The sequence below is a fragment of the Amblyomma americanum genome, chromosome 11, assembly GCF_052857255.1.
Source record: "Amblyomma americanum isolate KBUSLIRL-KWMA chromosome 11, ASM5285725v1, whole genome shotgun sequence".
Lineage (NCBI taxonomy): Eukaryota > Metazoa > Arthropoda > Arachnida > Ixodida > Ixodidae > Amblyomma > Amblyomma americanum.
In genome coordinates, this window is record NC_135507.1 from 72,447,466 (window position 1) to 72,469,484 (window position 22,019).

At 45.9% G+C, this 22,019-nt stretch overlaps 1 protein-coding gene across 1 annotated transcript in view; it reads left to right on the plus strand.

Annotated features, from left to right (window-relative positions):
* The window catches only part of LOC144109695 (serine/threonine-protein kinase PLK1-like), a 29,291-nt gene extending 12,172 nt beyond the window's left edge, over positions 1–17,119 (plus strand). The window contains exons 3-7 of the mRNA XM_077642495.1: positions 5,956–6,063; positions 11,314–11,430; positions 11,965–12,278; positions 12,924–13,123; positions 17,016–17,119. Coding sequence (XP_077498621.1) covers positions 5,956–6,063; positions 11,314–11,430; positions 11,965–12,278; positions 12,924–13,123; positions 17,016–17,119 — 843 coding nt within the window. The remainder of the gene's footprint in view (positions 1–5,955; positions 6,064–11,313; positions 11,431–11,964; positions 12,279–12,923; positions 13,124–17,015) is intronic.
* Positions 17,120–22,019: the final 4,900 nt, after the last annotated feature.

The window sequence follows — 22,019 nt, forward strand, 5'->3', positions numbered from 1 at the left end:
CCGGCGTGCGGATAAAGAGGATTGTAAACTAAACATTTTGACAGATTTGCCTGTCTGATTGGGTTTGAAGACTTATAATTACCTGCACAACTCCAACCAAAAATTTTAATTTTAGCCCAACGTTTCGAAGCCGACTCGGCTCCTTCATCAGGGGCGACTGAGGGCAGTAGCTAGCTAGCGTATTTTAAGTATGGAGGGGGGGGGGGTGTCAACGCAACGAGAGCTTTGACGCGAAAGGCGCGGGGGAGTGGGGTTTTAGGCTGTTAGTCACCACCTCCCTGCAGTGCGCCAGCGTGACAAAAAGCCTAAACCCCCTCTCCCCCTCTCCTGCGCCTTTCGCGTCACAGCGGTCGTTCCTTTGACACCCCTACTGCCCTCAGTCACCCCTGAGGAAGGAGCCGAGTCGGCTTCGAAACGTTGGGTTAAAGTTAAATTTTTTGGTTGCAGTTGGGCAGTTTATTATAAGATAGAGAGGAGAAGGATAGGTAGAGTTTCAGACGAAAAGGGGAGTATAAAGATGTGGGAGACGCAGTCGTATCAGTCAGCAGCCTTAGGCTAGCAACAGCCGTCCAGGCCCGTCTCCTCCACGAAGGCGTGGAGAGACCGGAACGCCTTGGAAGCGTTGGGGCCGGTGGGGTATAGGGGGGCACTGGTCGAGTCGGATGGAAGGCTCAGGTCCCTGTAGCAGGCAGCCAGCTTTGCCTGGTGGATGGCAAAGGCGAGGCAATCGAGGATTAGGTGATCGGTGGTCTCCTCCGTATGGCCTCAGCGGGACCAGTCTGCCGTGAGGGCCAAACCCTTGCGATGGAGCCTAGCCCCGGTCCAAGAACATCCGATGCGGAGCCGGAAGAGGAGGGACATCTGCCGTCTGGTGATCCCCATGTCTGGCAGGCATTGAGGGGTGTCCCTTGGGCAACCCTGGGGTCTGGGTTAGCAGCTGGCAGGGTGGTCAACACCGAAAAACAACGACCGCACAAAAGCAAACCTGTGCGACGTTACTTACAGCCTTAGCCCTCCTCTTTCTCCCACTCCCCCAAGGCTTTCATTCCAATGACCCCCTCCATACTCAAGAGGGCTCACCAGTTACGAGGCACATCAGATCTGGAATTTTCTGCAGATAGATGGCAGCACTGAAGTACCACAAAAAGGAGGGAACTTCTATTTCCTTTCCAGGTGTATACATTCTACCGCGACACGAAAGTGTTAGTTTTTCCGCGAACAAAAACTACGGCCGACAACTTTCTGTGTATAACCTGCCAAAGCTGGCAGACAGAAGCATAAGCGAATAACCCCTATCAAGGGGTGGTGGTCAGAAAATGGACGTTTATCCAGTAACCCTCCACTGAACTGCCACAAGGAAAAGTACGTTTTCCGGTTTAGGTTTCCCTAAGCTCCCTGGCATCTTTTCACCGAAAATTCATACACCATGGTAGGGTGAGGTATACAGCCTGTAGTTAGAAGCAGTGTTGGCTTCGCCTAGCCAGAACAGGTAAGTGTGAGTCATCTTTTGCCACACCTAGGGAACACCGCCCCTACGGCAATTCGACCGGTTATTCCGTATTCCTCCGACGCCACACGCAATACAAGCCTAGTGACCATGTGCGAGTGTGGACGCCGATTCGGCGACGCCGCCTCAGTGAAAAACTTTTTACGCTCTCATTATTTGCTCTGCCAGTGTTTGTTTTGAATTGTCTTTGTTGTCGCTGACCTTAGTTTTCGTTTAAGCATCAGGCCGATGCCTCTTTGAGAGAAGTAATGCCACGAAACTGTTGTACTATTTGTTTGTCCGAGTTCAAAACCGTTGGCGCGCGGGAATATCAATTTGTTATGCGAGATGCGATCAGCGTTATCTGGAAGGATTGCAGCCGGACGAAACTATTTCCACATTATTCTCGACTGTTGTGGTTATTTTTAGCGCGTTATTTGGAGGGTCTCTCTTCGATGACCACCGAGCAGGTTTGTTGCCATTGGGGTCGCCGAATTCTTCAGTTTGTTTATGAACCATATTCACTTCAGTAACTAAATTACTGCTGAAGTACTTCGTTTCAATGTCTCCTTCACTGCTTATAATTTCAAAGTGGAACAAATGAAAGTTGGGTAAAAGGGTGATAAGTGTGGTTTTTAAAACCACTGCGATCATCCTGTTGCTATTCGTGGTGACTTTGAACGCAAATTTCGTTATTGCACAAGCGACTTCCAAATGTTCTAGACAAAGTTGCTATTAGGGGATCATTTTTAAAAATAATAAAAATTGTAATTTAATAGAAGAAAACATGGGCGCCGACCACGCCAAACGCGTGTGCTCTTTCTGTAGATAAAAACGGCAGCACACTTGAAGACTCATGACGTCACTGGTTTGAAAGCGAAAATTGCATACCTACTGTGGTTTCTGGGAAAGTCTCATTATGCGTCCTACTTTTCTATGTTCTTAATATATTTTATAGTTTTATGTAATATAGATTTTTATATGTTGATATAGAGAGCTCCTTGCGAGCGTATTTCTGAATGAAGTATGCGACTTTTGGAACCGTAGTGCAGGAGGTACGATTAGGTGTAGCGCATACCGAGGCGTATCTATTTGGGAGAATTAAGATTCTGTAGGAAAAGAGCGCAAAAAAACACTGGACAAGAAAGATAGACAGACTCGAGCGCTATTTTCCTACAAAGTGTCTCTTTAACTTGCCCAACAATACACCTTGAGAAGAAACATGGTTGGGGAACGCTTGGCACATGCAAAACCGGTTCAGAAGTAAAACTGGATGATTTTGGCAGCCAGGTCATGAACGTTTGACATCACGTTATTTACTCTACGGAGATGTCTATTCTGGAGTAGGGAGCTCGGAAACCCGTGAGCTTTCTGCAGACAGGGTGTACCGACCCTTACCCGCTTATAGTCGACTGTACCTGCACTGATAACGTCTGGGCAGAGATATGCCTGGTCAGGAGGAGAATTGCGGAGAAAGAGCGAATAAAGATTCATTAGAGAACCGATGTTTCGATGCCGATCCGACACATTCTGGTTTCACTAGCTTGGAGCCAGAGGCCAACGTTGGCTTCGACCGGTTCCCATGACGTCGCAGTTGTAGTGCAGCAGAGGCTGAGCAGGAAAAAGAAGGAGGCGGTCCTTTCTCCCCTTGATGGGGGCTGTTGCACTGTCATAGATAGTTGTCCGCGAGTATAGCGTGAAATCGCAGGTGATTGGCAAGTGCCTGAGTGAAGGAAGGTTAATGGCTGCGTCATGACAACCACTCAGCGCCTTTAGCCCTATTTACATGAACCCGAGAGCGTCGGGTCGATTCGGGGGTCGGGTTCAGCATGGTCAATCCAACTCAACCAGTGCGTGCTTAATGAACTCGATTTTAGCGATTCGAGACGGGTTCAACTGAAGCGACACCAAGCTTGGAGCAAGCAGTAGCAGCCTCCAAGATTGAGGAACGCCATCGCTGTATCCGAGGCGCGACGGCGCACGTAAACAGCAAGCTCGCATTTATCATCCCCCCCCCCCCCCCCCTAACCCTACTTTTCGGCTGGACAGCGTTTACAAGCACATCGGATCAGGGTCGAGTTGTTTCAACCTACCCCTTGTGGCGGAGTTGTGTAGACCCGACCCGTCGACTCCCGACTCGGCGCGCGTTTATATTAATCCAGTACCGATTTTCGACCCGATAACCTAACAACCAGGCCATGCTGCGTTCATGTAAGTGCCGCAATTGGCTCGATGGCCTCCTATGAGGAATATTTGGAGCTGCATTCTTGACTTGCATCGCCACCTGGGTTACTGCGCCCCTGCCCTGGGCAAGTAACAATGCCGTTATCTCACACTGTTCTGAATAGGGAGCCCCTTCCTGTGTTTTGGCACTAAGAATGCAATACTGTGTGGCTACCGGGGGGGCGGGGGGGGGAGGGGGGCGCACTTTTGGGTGTGCCCTTCCATCCCACTTCCTTTCCGCATCAAAAGCTCGAGCAAAAAAGAAAAACAGAACTCCTTTCCGAATACAGCCGAAGCTTGAAAAAAACAAGAGCTCAAGTCTGTCGATGTTCTCAGTAAAAACCTGGGCACATGAAAACAGACAACCAAGGGGTTAGTGGCAGAGTGTAGTAGCCACAAAATATTCTGACACCAGATGGAGCCACGTGCGCTAGTTAATTTGGCGCGAATTTCAAATGTCCGCAGAAAATACATACACAGCTTTCAGAGCCTGTAAAAGGCAAACACTACGCTCGATATGGATGAAAATTGCGGCTTGAAATATCAAGAATGAAAAAGGAAGGAAATGTTCCGGACGATATTTTGATATCTGGCTTTGTTTTTCCACGAGATGACATGAAAGACCGATATATCTAAAGGTACAATGTTTCTGAATATTTACCGCTGATTTGTAAAAAAATTTGAAACTTAAAACATAATATCTGTCCACAGCAATTCCTCTGTCCGCTAAAGTAGAAAACGCTGCCACAGACCTCATAAAAATCGAGCCATTTTAAGACACGGTAGAGCTTCTGAAAGTTCCCATGTATTTCCTAAGGACACTGCCACCGGTGATCCCTATTAAAGACACTAGCTACTGCCCTCAGTGCCCCCCTGATGAAGGAGGCGAGTCGGCTTCGAAACGCTGGGTTAAATTTAAGTTTTTGGTTGGACATGTGCAGTTTATTATAAGTCTTCAAACCCCACCAGACAGGCAAATCCGAAAAAAAATTTGAGTTTTCAGACCGTTTACAGTGTTATGCCTATAGAAGCGCTCTTCTGTCTCAAAAGGCGTATCTTTAAAAATTGTGTAATGTGTGATGTCAAAGACCCTGGGCGTGTAGCCCTTAAGCTTATCTTTCGAGACGTTTTAGACTTGAGCGGTATCGTAATTTTTCCATTCTACAGCTGAGAATCAAGTCTCGTTGTTTGATTACTTTTGGCGAACACAGCTCTTGTAAGTGGTCGGAATACGGTGGCTTTCTCGTTGGGAGTCCTGACTACGGGCGGCTTTAATCAACGGAATTCGTTAGTGCGATCATAAAACAGTTGGACCAGGCATCTTTATGCAAAGCAGCGTTTTCTACTAAGAGACCGGTTCATCTGACCACCGCCGTGAGGCAAGGGAGTAAAAGAAGATACAAGTGCTTTAGTGTACAGCACCGGAATAATTTCGACCAATTAAGACCCGTATTGGTTATGGGATAGATTCGTCTTATTCTGAATCTTGCTATTCTTGAAAGCAAGGAGGTTAAGGACGCTCCGCAAAGAGGGTGAACAGTTCCTTCAGGAATCTGCAACAGGCACCGACGTCGCTCAGCAGACGTTCGCTGTTTTAGTCTCAACTCGATTGAAACACGTGTGCCGCAGCCGGATTCGAACCCGCGTACCCCGACTACGCAGCAGGGCGCTATAAACACTGAGCCACCGCGGCGAGTTTGTCGTTTGGGAGGCGGACGGAGGGTAGCTCGTCATGGGGACCGGACGACTACGACTGTGCAAAACCAGAAGAACTCGGTTACAGATGTGGTGTTATTGTGTAAAGTTGTCATTTGAGAGTCATATTGCTCAGCTTATTCCTTAATGCGATTCTCCTGTCTTCTGACGTCCCCTACTGTACAGGCATTACTGTGCCAATTATAGGCATCCTAATGCCTCAAAAAGTTCATTGCGAACGACTGCTGGATAATTGCGCTGAAACCTGAAATATCTGCACTTTTCATGCGAACCTACAAGGACTGCCTCCATATTCCTGTTTGCGATGCTTTGTGAAGTGAATCATACCTTTGAAGCGTACCTAGTTTCCGCTTCTATTCGTTCCAGATGTCATGAATTTATTGTTGCGGTCTAATTTGAGCACTTAGGCATCAAGGCAATTTCGTCTTCGAATGAACGAATCCACTGCCCGAGTGTTTCAGTCACACACTGCGACAGCATTCTCCCTTCATTTGGGTGTCCATGAAACAAGGCTGGCGTTACTTTTTCAGGGCGGATTTGCGCACGTCTACGAGTTCATGGACAGAAAGGCGAACGTGGTGTACGCAGGCAAAATCATCCCCAAGAGTCATCTTACATCGGACATTCTCTGGCAATATGTGAGTTCCTATATCCATGCGCTTCGTCTTTTCTCTTTCTTTTCTGTTTGTAGAAATTTTCTTAATTGGACACTGAGAAGAAAAAATATTGATTTTTTTTGGCTTTTAGAGCCAGGGCTCTACTCCTAGCGGTACAACATCCTGTTTCGACGTGGATGAGGCAATGACCATAAATGCCTCACGAGGTCAAACCGAACTTCACTGCTCGGTGGTATGTCCCACGCTCTAGTAGTATGACCACGGGATCACATGCCTATTGGGTATCTCACGTTGGCAGTTTATTTGACACAGTGGAGACCACGCTTAACAGGGCTTTCGATCGTATAACAAAGTTCAAGCCATGTTGAACCCCAGCCATTTTTTCTGACGACGCCGCTGCAGCGAGGCGGGCAGACGCTCCGAATCATGTGAAAACGAAAGTAACGAAGGTTGTTCTGCGGCATAGGATTCGCGCGCAAGCTCAAAATTTGTGGCGCCGTCCAGCGAATGCAAAACAAACGCGTGATCGCTGACTGGTTGTGTCTCCTTCTCGTCCTCCCACCATATTCCCCTGCCCGCGTTTACGCCAAAATGACGAGTCGTCAAAGCAAGCCGATTCGAAACCTAAACGTTTCGTGGATTTGGGCTTCGAGGCTGTATTCTATTATGATACATTAACCACTTTCGATTTCGAGCCCAGTTAGTTATCTCCAATTCGTCATTGTTGTTAAGTCATGCTGCTATCGCTTTTAAGCATCAGTGGAGAACTACCGAACCGTTTTCGCTGATATGGCGAGGTCCGGTCTCATATGAGCCAACGGTGACTACTAGGGACGCTTGAAGTACACGTCAATATCACAGAACAACAGTGACTATCGCGATAGGACCAAATAGATTCGATATGGATGGTGGGTTCTTATAGATTATGGCCCCTGTGTGTCGATTTGTGCCCGTTTCTAAAGCTTATCTAACCTCCATTTTCGTCGAAAGTAACACCTTAACCTTAGGAGACTGCAATCTCTCCAATTCGTTTTGATACTGCTGCCAATTTTCGTGCAACTTTCTGTCTGCAAATGAGGGTCACAAGCAGGGGACAAAACTTACACCTCATTCCGGTAAACAAATATCAGTAGAGCCGTATGTTGAAAAGATTTCGCTCTAGTGGCCCATTGCTTTTGCCATCGTAATGGGTTCTTTTTTTTCCTCTTCAGCGCAAGGGTTTATAATTATAACTACCAGCGCCTTTAGTCAACACCTTTTGCTTATTTTGCTTACGCTTAATACAACCTTTTGCGAGATTATTTATTTATTTATTTGTTAGTTACCTGCATCGCCCCGCAGGGCATTACAGCAGGGGGGTACAGACTTACTTTATAGGTATAAAGCAATTTTTGCAGTGCATGGAAAAATGCTTCGTTAGATGTAATACATACAATGCTCGCTGGCAAACTGTTCCAGTCCCGAACAGTTCTAACAAAAAAAGAATAACGCAAGACGTCACCCTTGCAAGAAAATTCTCTGACCTTCAAGCAGTGTTCCAGTCGCTTTGATATATAATGAGGTGCCTGGATATATTGTTCGCGGTTTATGCCAGTTTTTGAATAATAAATCTCATGGAAAAATTTCAATCTGATGTACCTTCTACGGTCCTTCAACTCTTGCCAGTTAAGTTTTCGTTTGCTTTCCGTCATACTAACTTGCCAATTATAATTACCAAGAACAAATCTAACTGCCCTATTCTGAATTTTCTCTAATTTTCCTACACTCTCAGATGTGTGTGGGTCCCAGCAAACACATCCATATTCAAGTATGGAGCGTACATAACTGAAATAGAGCTGTGTTTTTAAGTTACTTGGTAAATGGCTAAAATTCCGCCTTAGAAAACCCAAACGTGACGCTGCCTTAGTCGTAATATAATTAATGTGCTTATTCCATCGTAAGTCCGATGTAAAAAAGACGCCTAGATATTTAAATGACTTGCTTATGTTGAGAGTAAAATCATTCTTTCTATACCTATACGGATGATTAGCACGTTTTCTTGTGAAGGTGACGTGAACAGTTTTGTTTATATTTAAGGACATGTCCCAACGTACACACCAGTCTGCCACAGTATCTAAATCAGTTTGCAGGATTTGTGAATCAGAAGTGGAATTTACTACTCTGTAAACAACACAATCATCGGCAAACATCCTGAATGAAGACTGTATGCCAACTGAAATATCATTAATATACAGCAAAAACAAAAGTGGTCCCAATACTGAGCCTTGAGGAACTCCCGACGTAACTGGTGCATACTGTGAAGAAATACCGTTCAGAACAACAGCCTGCCTTCGTAACGACAGATATTCTGCAATCCACGCAATTACTTTACAATCCAGGTTATACGCTTTCAATTTGGAGAGAAGAAGACTGTGCGCGACAACATCAAATGCTTTGCGGAAATCCAAGAAAACGCAGTCCACAATTTGTTGCTTATCGATTGCCGATGCCAAATTATGAACGAACTCTACCAGCTGCGTACTGCAGGAAAATCCACGCCTGAAACCATGTTGACTAGTGCATAGGAGATTGTGTTTGGTGATGGGCCATAACGCAACTATATCTTACATGCTCCATAATTTTACAGGTTATGCTGGTTAAGGAAACGGGTCTGTAGTTCTGAACGAAGTTTCGCATACCACTCTTATGTATAGGCACGACACGCGCTACCTTCCAATCAGCAGGCAAGTCGGTTTCATTAAGAGACTTCTGGAACAGTCGGGTGAAATACAGACATAATATATCCGCACAATTCCTTAAAATTGCGGCAGGAATGTCATCAGGGACACAAGCCTTAGCCTGATTCAAATCCTTCAATAATTTACGCACACCGTCAACACAAAAAGTAACTTCCGGCATGCAATCTATTTCAAGAGGTAATGCAAAACAGACAGAACGTGAACTAGGTAGCAAAAACACAGATGAAAAATAACGGCTAAACATTTCAACTTTCGCCTCATCATCATGGATGATTATCTCATCATTTTTCAGAGCAGGTACTGAGCTGTCATCCTTACCATTACGCTTCACATATCTCCAAAATTCTTTGGTATCTCTGACAAGTTTTTCTCCTAAATTCGAAAAATACAAGTCTTTAGCGATGTGAGACTTCTGTCTGAATTCATTTTTTATTCTTTTCAGCAAGGCCAAACACTCTGCCGATTTAGACAACTTGTATCTTCGATACATTCGTCGCTGTCTGCGAACAAAAGCACGTAACTCGGTGTTAAACCAGGGTTTATCTCGTGCTCTCTTTCTTGATATAACGCTTGATGGAATAAAAGCTTCACGTAATTCCAACAATTTCTGTTTGAATGTATTCCATAGCTGTTCGATATTTAAGTTATCCGCGAGTTCATCAAAAGTTGGAAAGAATGAATCGAAAGCAGCGCTAATCGCCTCGTAGTTGGCCCTGCTGTAGACATAAATCTTTCGCCTAGGTGGTTTTGCAACATTCACATAGTGAACTAATAAATCTGCTAGAATAATATTGTGGTCGCTCAAACCAGGCAACACTTGTACATTGCATACAACATCAGGCACGTTACACAGCAAGAGGTCGAGTACGTGACCAGTTCCGTCCGTTCGTGATGGCTCATGCACATACTGACAAAAGGTGTTGGAATCTAAAACGTCAAAAAAAGTTGAGTATAGATTCCCTCGAGCTATATCTCTTGGTTCGTCAGCTGACCAGTCAATGTCCGGAAGGTTAAAGTCCCCCCATAAAACAAGGCATTCAGTGTTAATGGTTTCAAGAAAATGAGATAAGCCAACTAGCGGCTTTACAGAAGGACCAGGAGGCTTAAAAAATGACCCAAGAACCATTGCTTTCCCGTTTGGCAGTCGTACTTTGCAAACATCCAATTCAGTTTCACTATCAGAGAATTCCATTTGAGCGCACGGGACACTTTTATGGACCAAAATAAACACTCCTCCGCCACGTGCACAACGGTCGCGACGAAAACACTCGTACGTGTCAGGAAATATTTCAGCGCTTGAGATGGTCGGATCGAGCCACTATTCTGTTCCCGAAACAAAGGTCGGTTGGACGGTACGAAGAAGAAAGTGATAGTCATCAACTTTATTTTTTATACTGCGGCAATTGATTGACAAAATGCTGACTGGGCACATCGCAGAATGAACAGTGGTTTGTCATTGTTCCCGTACGGTGCCGGCTTCACTGTCCCATTGGAAACGCCTACTACCCAAATGAAGCGTATCATATTTCAGAACTGCTTTCACTCCTTTTTCGCCATTTTGTTTGGCATAATCCCATAATTTCTTTCTCTTATCACGGAGAGTACGGGAAAAGTCTTCAGATATAGCAATACTGGATCCCTTGAGCTTGAATGCATTTGCAAGCACAGCCTGGCGGTCTTTAAAGGAATTGAAGCGCACAATGATAGGCCGATTTTTTCCTTGGGAGAATTTACCCAGCCTATGAGCAAATTAAATAGACATGGAAGACAATTCCAGCTTCTCAGTGCACTGACTTATGATAAGCTCCTCAGACTTGGCTGCCGTCTCACTGTCATCAGAATCAGTTAAGCCGTAAAAAATCAAATTATTACGCCTTCCACGATTTTCAAATCGTCTATTTTTGCAATCATGCTTGTCAGAACATCATGATCTTTTCGTTGTTGATCTTCAACATTGGCTAGAGCTGTTTCAATTGCCTCAATTTTTCCTAACTTAGTTTCCAATACAACAAGCCGGGCTTTTACGTCAGTTACGTCCGTGGTAAGCTGCGATAACTTGGAAAGAATTGTGGTTTGACCATTCAACAGCTCTTGAAATTGTTCAGCTGTTGCTGGGCCAGGGTTACTCTCAATATCCCCGCCACAAAGCAACAAGATTAGCAGATAAAACGCTGGGCTACGAAGAACTGAAAAATGCCTCTTAACATACAGACGATTTGACAACACAAAACCGCGTGGCTTACAGAAAAAAGTAAGATAAAGCATTTGGGGTGGAACCGGCAAAATGTAGCGCGACGGTTTCAAAGGGTGAAAAAGACCAACCTGCGTGAGCAGTAGAAAGCTTGTAAGGGTCACCGCCATCTCGCCGGTTCCACGCCCCATCGTTACAGTGCTGCTCCGATGCTTTTGTAGCCGACACTTGGCAGCGTCGACGCCCACTTGGCAATGTTGCCAGCTCGGAATCACAAACTGTTCAAATTCGTCGCTGGCTGGGCACTGTTGCAATTCGAACTAATTAATATGTTGTCTACAGCTCGAAGAGGAAATCAACATCCACAGAACCCTGTGCCACGAGAACGTCGTTCGCTTCCACGGCCACTTTGAGGACGCCAAGAACGTCTACATCATCTTGGAGCTGTTCACAAGACAGGTGTGTTAACATTCCGGCTCCTGGGTGGTTCCCGTTTCCACTTATTTTCTTTGCATTTATTGGAAAACGTTCCTAATGTTCTCAAGGTTCGTTTTTATTTCGTTTAATTGTGCTCATGTTCCCATAACAACTCAGGCTATGAAGGACGTTGTAGCGGAGGCCTCCGGAATAATTTAGACGACCTTGCATTAGGTTACTCGATTATGTATTTGGTTGTTTATTTCTTTCGGCAATTTTTGCGAGAAAGGGCACGTCCCGTTCTCCAATCATAATTTAAGGCATAGCCAAAAATTTAAAAGTGATTTTATTGTTTTCAAAACGGTCATTTATTATTGTGATGCCTTCATGTGGGCACTGTTTCTTGCAGCAAGAAAAACAATTAACTGAATGAAGCCTTCTCCAGACTGGAGTGCGCCAGAGTCGTCATGTCCCAGTCTAAAACCTGAAGGAATCCGATTTTTTTTTGTGATGTTCTTTGGAGTGTCTGACCTTCAAAGTTCTTCCCCAAGCTTCATTAACGCATTTTTTTTCCAGTCTCTGGAGGAGATGCACCGGCCCAGAGGATGGCGGTCCGAATCCGAGGTGCGGTATTTAATGCGCAAGCTGCTCCGCGCCTGCGAGTACCTGGTGCAGGAGCACGTAATCCACCGAGACCTGAAGCCCGGAAACCTGCTACTCACCAAATACTCGCAACTCAAGGGGGCCGACTTCGGACTCGCCACCCGCGTCCCCTACTCGTGGCAACTCAAGAGGTCCATCTGCGGCACCACCAACTACATGGCCCCCGAGATGCTGACCCAGAAGGGCTACAGCTACGCAGCGGACATCTGGGCCATCGGGTGCATCATGTGAGTCTCACCTGATGATTGCGCACAACTATGTGCAACTGTTTACAAGTTGATGCTTACGAAGACAGCTCGGTGCCCATCGCACAGGTGGACCCGTTTGTAAATGTATAAGTGGGAGTGTTTAATGTCGGAAATGTGAATATAAAAACTGGCAAATCCTCGCCTATCTTGCCTGGTGGGAACAATAACGAGGGAATAAATTATGGCCGTGGCATTAATATTTTAAACGGGCGAAGCAAATCGGGCCAGAGTTGAGGGCGGTGGTGGGTGTTAAATCATTTGTCAAGAAAGTACGGTTGAAAACCTGTTGGCGTGATTCTCATTTACGCAACCGGGTATACGTATCTTCCAGGCAGGACAGTAACGATTGGTGCAGAGAAAATATTATCCGTAAAATTGCTATAAGCTTCCTCTTCATGTTCAAAAAATCAGATCATGCACTTCACGTTCAAAACCGGACACTTACGTGCATATCGAGCGTCGTTTTCCCGCAGTTACGTTACCATTTCGTGGCGCTTGGCCGGTAGGGGTGTCGTAGCATGGCTGTGCCCGCACTGCTTCAAGCTGTGTCGTGCTGAGGTGTTGGCTGCCACAGAGTGCGCGGATTAAAGCGGACACTAAGAGACCGCAAACTGCTTTCCGCAGGTACAAGCTGCTAGTGGGGCGTCCCCCATTCGATTCGCCGTCGAACGCGGAGACCGTAGTCAGAATCAAGAGGAACAAATTCGAGATCGCCTCGACTGTCTCACCCGAAGCGAGCGCCCTCATCCGATGGATTCTCCAACCAGAGCCCGCTAGGCGGCCGAGCATCGAAGCCATCATGCACCACGAGTTCATGATGAAAGGTAGGCTTCATCTTGAATCTCTGTCTGTGTCTCTGTGGGCTGTACTCTTTCAATCATGGTTCGTTTTTATTTTTTGTACACAAAATAGCTATAAGTTACGTTCGGCGAATAGGCCGAGCTTATTGCCGCAGTAATTTGGGATTGTTCGGCAGAGGTCGTGTACGAGCGGAGGCCTGTGCGTGCTGTCACCACGTGCACGTGACACTATGTAAAAGCGCAACTTTACGCACCGATCATTATTTACTCTCGTGGCAGCTAATTGAAGAGAACACGAAATTTAGCGTTGAAAGAACACGAAACGAAAAATTGTGTCTTGCTAGAGGTCGTTGCCAGAATGACAAATTTCTCTTTTCGCGCGTAAGAACTGATCCGGCCCGTACCAACTCCGAGCAAAGCAGCCCGTTGTCTGTTGCCTTCTCTGTTCCCAGCTGGCCTAGCGCGAGCGCTCCGTCTCTCGGCACTGCCTGCTCATCGTCGTCTTCCATGTAGCACGAAATGTGCTTTCGCACTGATTCGAATGTACCATTTATTATATGTAGCTTTTTTGTTCGCTTTAGCAGAAACGAGGTTGGTCGCGATAACATACTGTTGACATGAAAAGTTCTCACATGATAAGTTAGTTTGTTGGAGGCTGATGCAACAACTTTTATTCACTGAACAGAATTTTATGGCTTTGGCTCGCAAGCACAAAATTTTCGGCATGAACTTCGCGTCGTTTTCCTATGTCCGTGATAGAATTCACGTTGGGAAGAACTGCTGTGCATAATACAGGCACACAATACGATCAATGCCAGCAAGGACACAACATATACCTGTAACCGTAGAAATCGAAAAAAGTGAAATGGGTTTTGTGTGCATGACAACACGGAAAAATAGTTTCTGCATGGGGAAACATTCAGTGTGTATTGCAACTGAACGTGAGTGCAGCCGGCCTCTATACACTCGTTACGGTTTGTGAGACGCGCAGCGCCTTACTCGTATCCTGCGATGCAGGCTTTGCAGAGTTATCAGCATGGATTACTGTTACAGGCCGATTTTAAAGGGTTTCGAATGGGGCCTTGCTGAGCTGCATATCAGAAATTTCGTTTGAAGCAGGTCAGCGCTAAAAAAGACAAACACGGCGAGAGAACGACGACACAAGGAATGAGCGCTACTAACAACTCGTTTTATTTTTCGCTTCAGGGAAAGTGTTTAAAGCCTTGTCACATCATATCATGCACACAGCCAGGGGCGTCAACATTTTTTTCATATCAAAAAAGTTGATATATATCTTAACACAGCAAGCTACAAAGAGCCAGTAATCGACAGCGTGAATAACAGAAAAGGAAAAAGGAAGAAACAAACAGGACTAAAAAAAATTTATCATTTTTTTTTAAACGCGTCTCCAGAAATGCCCGCTCCGCAGAGAACAACATATTGAGGCATCGCTCACACACTGATCTCGTTTTTTGTTTATGTGGAAAGCTTCCAGCAAGACTCTGGATGTTCTGCTTGAGCTTCTGTCTAGTACCTTAGCCTCGTTAAATCGTGGCACACATTTGCACTCCAGAACATGCGAAACCAAGTTCGCCAGCTAGTCTTTTACCCTCAAGTTCTTTGCATGTTCCCTTAAACGATCGTTAAGGCAACGCCCCGTTTGCCCGACATTGCAACTTCCGCAGGAAAGGGGGATCATATACATCTCTTCTAGAGCACATCCGACATAGGCTACTTCATGTTTAGTTTTGCATCCACGCTCAAGTTCGCCGCAAATGCGCGAGCACAGCTTCTCCAGCTTATTTGGCGCCGAGAACACAAGTGGCACGTTGTGCCTGCTGGCCACTTTTTTGAGGTTATGCGACACCTTATGTGCATAAGGTATCACCTCAGGCATTGTCTTCGCGCGTTCCGCGTCAGCCATTTTTTGTCGGGCACCAGACTCCTTTAGGAGGGTTTCAGCAATGGCCACTATGATCGAGCAAGGGAAGCCTGCAGCCAGAAGGCTGTTGACCTGATTATTAAAGCTAGCATGCATTTGGTGTGGACACGACCTGCGAAGCGCAGATTCCAGACAAAGCGAAGCAATAGCTCTTTTCACAGTCTTAGAATGATTTGAGTCGTAGGGCAATAGCTCTTTGTTAGCACGCGGGAAATAGGCCCAGCAGGTATGTCCTTTGCACAACCTCAGCCACAGATCCAAGAAACGTAATTCGCTGTTGTCAGGAATTTCATGGATAAAGCTCAGGCCTTTACCATGCTTCTCAAATGTTCTTAGGACCTGTTGGATGGAGTCTGCGAAAGTGGAGTCATTAGTGGCTTTTAAAAGAATTAAAAAATCGTCTACATATCTGAAGACCTTTAAAACAGGGCCACCAATAAAATCTTGATCCAAAAGGCGATCAATACATGCTAAAAAAATGTGACACAAAATTGGCGCCACACATGAACATTTACAAACACCATTACACTGAAGAAAAGGTTGCTTGTTAAAAGAGATAAAAGTGACGCTGAGATAAAATTCTAAAAGCTTTAAAAAATTGTCAAGGGACATACCAGCTGAAGACTGAAAGGAAATTTCGCCAGTAACTTCAACAGATTCTTTCACAGCAACTAAAAGTTCGGCTTGAGGAACTGAATAAAACAAATCCTCGACATCAACAGAAAATGCGTAACCGACCTGGCTATTGTCCTCAATGTAATCTGACACATTTTGGGACTTCTTTGTCTCGAAGGGATCATCCACCTTGATCACCGAGAGCTTCTTTAAAAGGAACCGGCTAGCACATTGCTGCCATGAGCCATTTTCGCTGATGATCGTTCTGAAGGGTATTTCAGGCTTGTGAGTCTTAGCCGTGAAGAAGACGTTCAAGCAGTTGCCTCTGCATTTACTAATATCATTAGCTAAAGAAAACAGATTGAGGTCCTTGCAAAAATCCATGAACTTAGTTTTAACGCGAACATCGCTTTTTCTCACAGGTGCAAAGTTCTTTTCCACAGCTTGCAGTGGTTTTTCTTTGTAGGCTTGTTGTTTAATGACGACGAATCCCCCATCTTTGTCAGCTTGTAGCAAGACGATTTGTTTATCTTGGAAATATTTAACAATTTCATCTAAAACACACATAAACATAAACAAAAAACGAGATCAGTGTGTGAGCGATGCCTCAATAACGTTCTCTGCGGAGCGGGCATTTCTTGAGACGCGTTTAAAAATAACTGATTAATTTTTTTAATAGTCCTGTTTGTTTCTTCCTTTTTCCTTTTCTGTTATTCACGCTGTCGATTACTGGCTCTTTGTGGCTTTCTGTGTTAAGATATATATCTTAACTTTTTTGATATGAAAAAAATGTTGACGCCTCTGGCTGTGTGCATGATATGATGTGACAAGGCTTTAAATACTTTCCCTGAAGCGAAAAATAAAACCAGTTGTTAGTAGCGCTCATTCCTTGTGTCGTCGTTCTCTCGCCTTGTTTGTCTTTTTTAGCGCTGACCTGTTTCAAACGAAATGCTTCACCAACTAGCCCAGCTCCAAGTTTTGCTAAATGCATACCAGAAACATTTCCGGCAATCTACTGCAACTAGTTATACATGGATGCAGCTTTTCAGGAATGTGTACAACTTCTTAAGCACTTGACACAGTGGAAAGCAACTCTCATTATTCAGAAACATCAGCTCATGGATTGCGTGGAAGAATGTTCTACAAGGGCATTCATTCCTGAGATTTTTTAATTTTTTTTCTTGCTAGCACCTATTATTTGCGTTCACATTTTCGAGGTTTCCTTTGACTACGAATAGCAAAGTGCGTGTCTCAAAATGTCCGCGACCTCTTCTCTCCAGAAGTGCTAATCACCCAGACTAGTTTAAGGCATTGATCCATCCCTGCAGCCCCTGAATGTTTTTCGCCCTCTCCTTCCAGGGCTGCTTCCTCCACACCTGCCTGCCTCATACGAAGGCACTCAGCACCGCCCAGGACTCAACCGACCGGAGACACGGGTCGGAGAAATACGAAGGTTACGCTAAAGTGGCCGGCGTCTACAATTCAAAACGCCCATATGGAAACGGCTGCGCTTATTCAGAGCTTGGGCAGTGACCAAGTTTTTTTTTCTCCTTTTATTACTGGTGTTGTAACCATTTTTTTTTTTTTTTCACAGTACAAGGTTTAGGAAGCTTTTATTTTGATTCAAGCGCTAAAGCATTTTTTTTCTTGTTGAAATGCGCGTTTAATTCTTTGTCATTCGAGCACATGTATACAGATGATATTTTTGACAATGCCTCTGTCGCTACTGCCAAGGCTGCGAGTGGGCTCCAATGGTGGATTCCAGTTAATTATTTTTGTTGTCTGCTACAGCTGTAATGCGATTTTAACTTTCGTACCGTGAACTTCTGAATAAATATTTGTACTCTGTTTCGTGTGTCCGTTTGCCCTTCCTGCAACTGTTGGACGAATACTCTTTATCGTCTCCTAGAGTAAAACAAAAGAAACGATGGTAGGATTCAGCCCTTTAAAACCATACAAACTGCGGAATTTCGATGTGAAACATTGTTGTCCCATGCGGCCACTTAGTGGAGGTTATCAGATGGTAGCGCCAATTATTGCCAGTGCAGCCAGGTTCTAGTGGTACCCTACGAATTTTGTTTAACTTGGTTTAGGTTATTTTTAATCCAGGACGCCCTTTTACTAGGCCCTATAGCAGGTGGGCACGCACAATTTGTACACCCAGTCCCAAGTTAGATCGAGAAAAGTGTAAAACGCAATAACACGGCGTCAAAGAGAGCTAAATGGCGAGTGCAGAGTTAAAAATAAGAAACTGTGAGACCATGGTGCACAGAGGTAAATATACACGCAAAGACTCAGTCCGCGAAAAATAATTAGGCGATTGGTAAAAAATATCAACAATATAGAGTAATTTAATATGTATAGAGAAATTCCTATTTTGCCTGGTAGTTTTAACATGACATCTGGTGCGCCGTTTTTGGGCGCAGAGTCCGGATACAGCACTGTGCGCCCGGATCACTTGGAAATGTAAGCGGATCAGAAAAACGACCAGGTTTTCGCTGTTTTCCTGGTCCCAGATAGTATGACGGCAGCTTTGACATCATGCAAATTACAGGCTCACTGCGTAGATAGTCAATTACACTCTTCTGTCTTCTGGCCTTGCAATCTCTTCTTCTTATTGTTTTCACCTGTTCTATTCCAGGCGGGCAGTAGCAGATGAAAGGGGACAGCCCCCTTCTTCCATGGTTCGGTATAGTCCCATCTCTGCGTTGGCGAACGGTTCCCTGCATTGTTACGCTAGGCAGGTCATGAGAATATGCTGACTGCATTGGCCGAACGCAGGTTGTTTGACGATGAGAAACAGCTTTGTTCTTGATTTGTATCTGACTATAGTCATATACAAATCAAGAATCAAGCGGCAAGTTCCCCTCAAAAGGGTCCCTCCAACCATTCGGGTCGACCGATTCTCCCTTTCGACCCACTCTCCCTTTCTCCCCCATGACAGATTCCTTTGGATCTCCTATAGCCCAAAATCACAGGGGGGGGGGGGGGGGGGGGGGGCAGATGAACGGGGAATAACCACGGGTTAATCAGTTCCCCAGAAAGAGGATATATGATGCTCGTTATGACAGATATGAGGGAAGGCAACATCCATCGAGACCAAATTGCACAGGGTACAACTTTCTTTTATTTTAATTGGTAGTTTTTCATCACTGGGAGATTTACAAAAGCACGAGAACAAAGAACAACATGCCACCGGTGGGAGCTGAGCTTAGTCATAGTAATTTCCCGGCGAATGCATCCTATTTGTCACCCTGCGGTATGAAGTGTCAACTCCGCAATTCTTGATGGAGGACACGGAACTAAGAATCGTGGAACTTTATGTGCTACAGCGATTCTGACCATCGGCAAGGAAGTTAGTCGTGACTATAGCCGGATTCAACCGGAGACCACAGCGGTTTTTCCCCGTCAAAGGACCCCCTTCCAGCTAACGGCGTCGGCCGATTGTCGTCACCTTGCTAGCGTGACAACGACGGAGACACAGGTCTATCCCCGACAATAGAGGAAAGGAACTATCCCCTTTCATCTACTTCGCCCTGCTTTGCCGCTCTAGCATGTTCATGACAGTCGGACTACGCTACTGTCTGGAAAGTGGTCCTTTGATGGGAAAAAGCAGCTGCGTTCTTGAGTTGCATCCGACTATGAACAACAAACATATTCAGGGCATTCTTCCATCCACAGGTGCTGCGACAAACGTAACGGTGGTCTGCAGGAACAGTCGCGAGTAAAAAACATTAGCACACATGAGGGATCACCGAAGGGCCGGAATGACATATGGCGTGGCGCTGCAGGTGACGAAGGGGCTGATAACAAGAGTATGTTTCCATTCTTGAGTATTAGGGGCGGGGTTCTTCAGCGGACTGTCAGGGCCCAGCAAATTTTATTAAAGCGAAAGCCTTTAGTGGCTGATACTCGCTGTGACCGGCCGTCCGGTCACGTCACCTCGCGGTGTCCGCCCGTTACATCCTAGGTCACGTGACCTGGTCACGTGTCACAACCTGCCAACTGATCTGTGAGCAAACTGCCCACTGTGGCGGGTGGTGTGATCTGCCGACAAGCAGCACTGCGCTTGCGCGGCGTGACGTCACCACTCAAATTCAAATCAGTGCAATAAAGCTCATACGGCCTCCACCTTCCCGCAGTTAAAAGATACCTAAATGCCTCCAACGGATTTTTTTCTGTGTCGCCGTCTCTCTTTTCCTTTTTTTGTTTTTGATACTGCTTTGCTCCCATAGGCGAAGGGTGAAGATTGGGATAGTTTTGTTTTCTGCATGTTTCGCAGTTATTTTCGGAAGCATCCCTAGGCACTCTGCTGAAGGATGGCTATGAAGAAAGAGGGAATAATTGCCTGAAATAAGCGGCCGATTGATTAATGCCTAAGCGATAGAACAAGTCAATAAAAGGGTAATATCGTACGCTTTATTTGTGACGGACGTTAAGATGTGTTATATTTAGATTCGGGCACTACCGATCTCCCCAGAAGGAAAAAAAGAGATGCCGCGCGTCAACTTCGCTTCAAGAGTGCAAATCGTGAAGTTAGTTCAGGAAGGCAGGTCCCGGAGAAGCATTGCTGCCGATGTAGGGTGCGAAGTACAGGGACCGTAACAGGCATTGTGCGTGTTTTCCTAGAAGAAGAGAGGATTGACGGCGCGGACCTTAGCTGACGTCCGAGATCCCTCAGTGAAGAGGAAGATCGGGTGATCGTAGTCGCCGCCTTCTGCAGTCCCCATACTGCCGAGATAGAGGAAGAAATGGGCGTCCAGGCTGAGTCTTTGTTGGCGATTAAGAAACGGCTTCGGTCAGCTGGAATATACCTCCCCTATAGTCGCGTCTCTTGCTGGAGGCTACTTCTCACCGCACAACACAAACGACTCCGTCTCGACATTGCCACAAACCACCTCGCTTGGACTGCGGAATATTGGAGGGCAGCCGTGTTATCGGATGAATCGACTTTCTCCACGAAGTGGGACCAGCAACGGTCCGTCTGTAGGCGGTTGGTGCTCGGCCAGTGAACGACAAGAAAATTTGGAACGATTATTTCGTCAACCGTTTTTGTAGCGATAGCTGCAGTATGATAGCATTTCGAGCCTTCAGCGTGACGGCACCGCCACCGCCACGTGGCCGGTCACGTGGTACGGAGCAGCTGCCGGTGGCACGGTGCCGTGGCTGGTCACGTGACCAGCACGTGGTTGGGCTCGTGGTGCGGAGAAACTGCTGCCGCCTGCGGCGCGGCGCACCGGAGAAACCGAGCCCCGACAGCAGTGCGCTTGCGCGGTGTCAAGTGGGACGAAGATGAAGGAAACCCGGAGAAACGGAGCGGCGAAAGACTGACTTTTCAATTGTACCGAGCAAGTTGCATTCGGCAAGCTGTAGCTATCGCGTCACTCCAGGTATAACCAGAGCTAAACCACCGCAAATTTTTTTTTATCTGCAGTCACTCCAGGACTAGAAGTTCATCCGGCCAGTTTCTATGGCCAGTGTTCCTTTTCAAGTGAAATGCATGATATGCTCCAGTTATTGTTATACTCATTCATCGCTAACACATTCATCTGGCTGCATGTATGTGTAGCAGTCTCATCTTCAACACATCGATTTAGGAGTTAGTTTGCTGAAAGTAATATAAATTCACACTTTTACTCGGCTCTCACAATGAGAGCTTTTCGGAAAATGAAAACTCAGCTTTAGTCAGGGCAGATTGCGTAGTCGCATTTATTTTTTGCAGGTGTGAATCGCAGTTCGCGAAGCGGAGGCCTTAGGGTAAGGTGTCCGCCTCTCATTTGCGAGTTGCTGCGTTGGATCGCCTCTGCTGCCGTGTATCTACCGGTTTTCTAATGCGTACGATACTTCCCACGGCATGGTGCTCGGCTTTTCTCGGTGAAATACTTGGGAAAAGAATCTTCTACAAAGCAGTTGTGCTGAGGGAATAATGATTCGTTCCGCCGTCATGTTACGCTAAATACGCCTCATGCGGTAAAAGCCCACTTGTGACCCTTTCTTGCTGTGGCCTATTCAATGGAGCGAACGTCACACCATTAACGTGTGGGTTGGAACTGCGCACCAAGGGCTCCTGTCACTGATCAGGACCAAGGGTACGCTGACATCCGTTTCCTGCGAAGTTATTATTTAAGAAGAGTGCTTAAAGGATCTGTAGTCGGACACCATTATAAGAACAATAAATAACCGAGAGAAGGACGGGATAAGCGAAAAGAAGCACAAGGGACCAGAGCGCAGACTAAGAACTAGTTTATTCCACCAACGCTTCCTTCCTTCAATAACAAAGCGCATGCACCCCAACACGCACAAAGAGGTGAAACCGTAATCACCTCGTCAACCCGAGAAACTCCAACTCCTTGCGGTACAAGT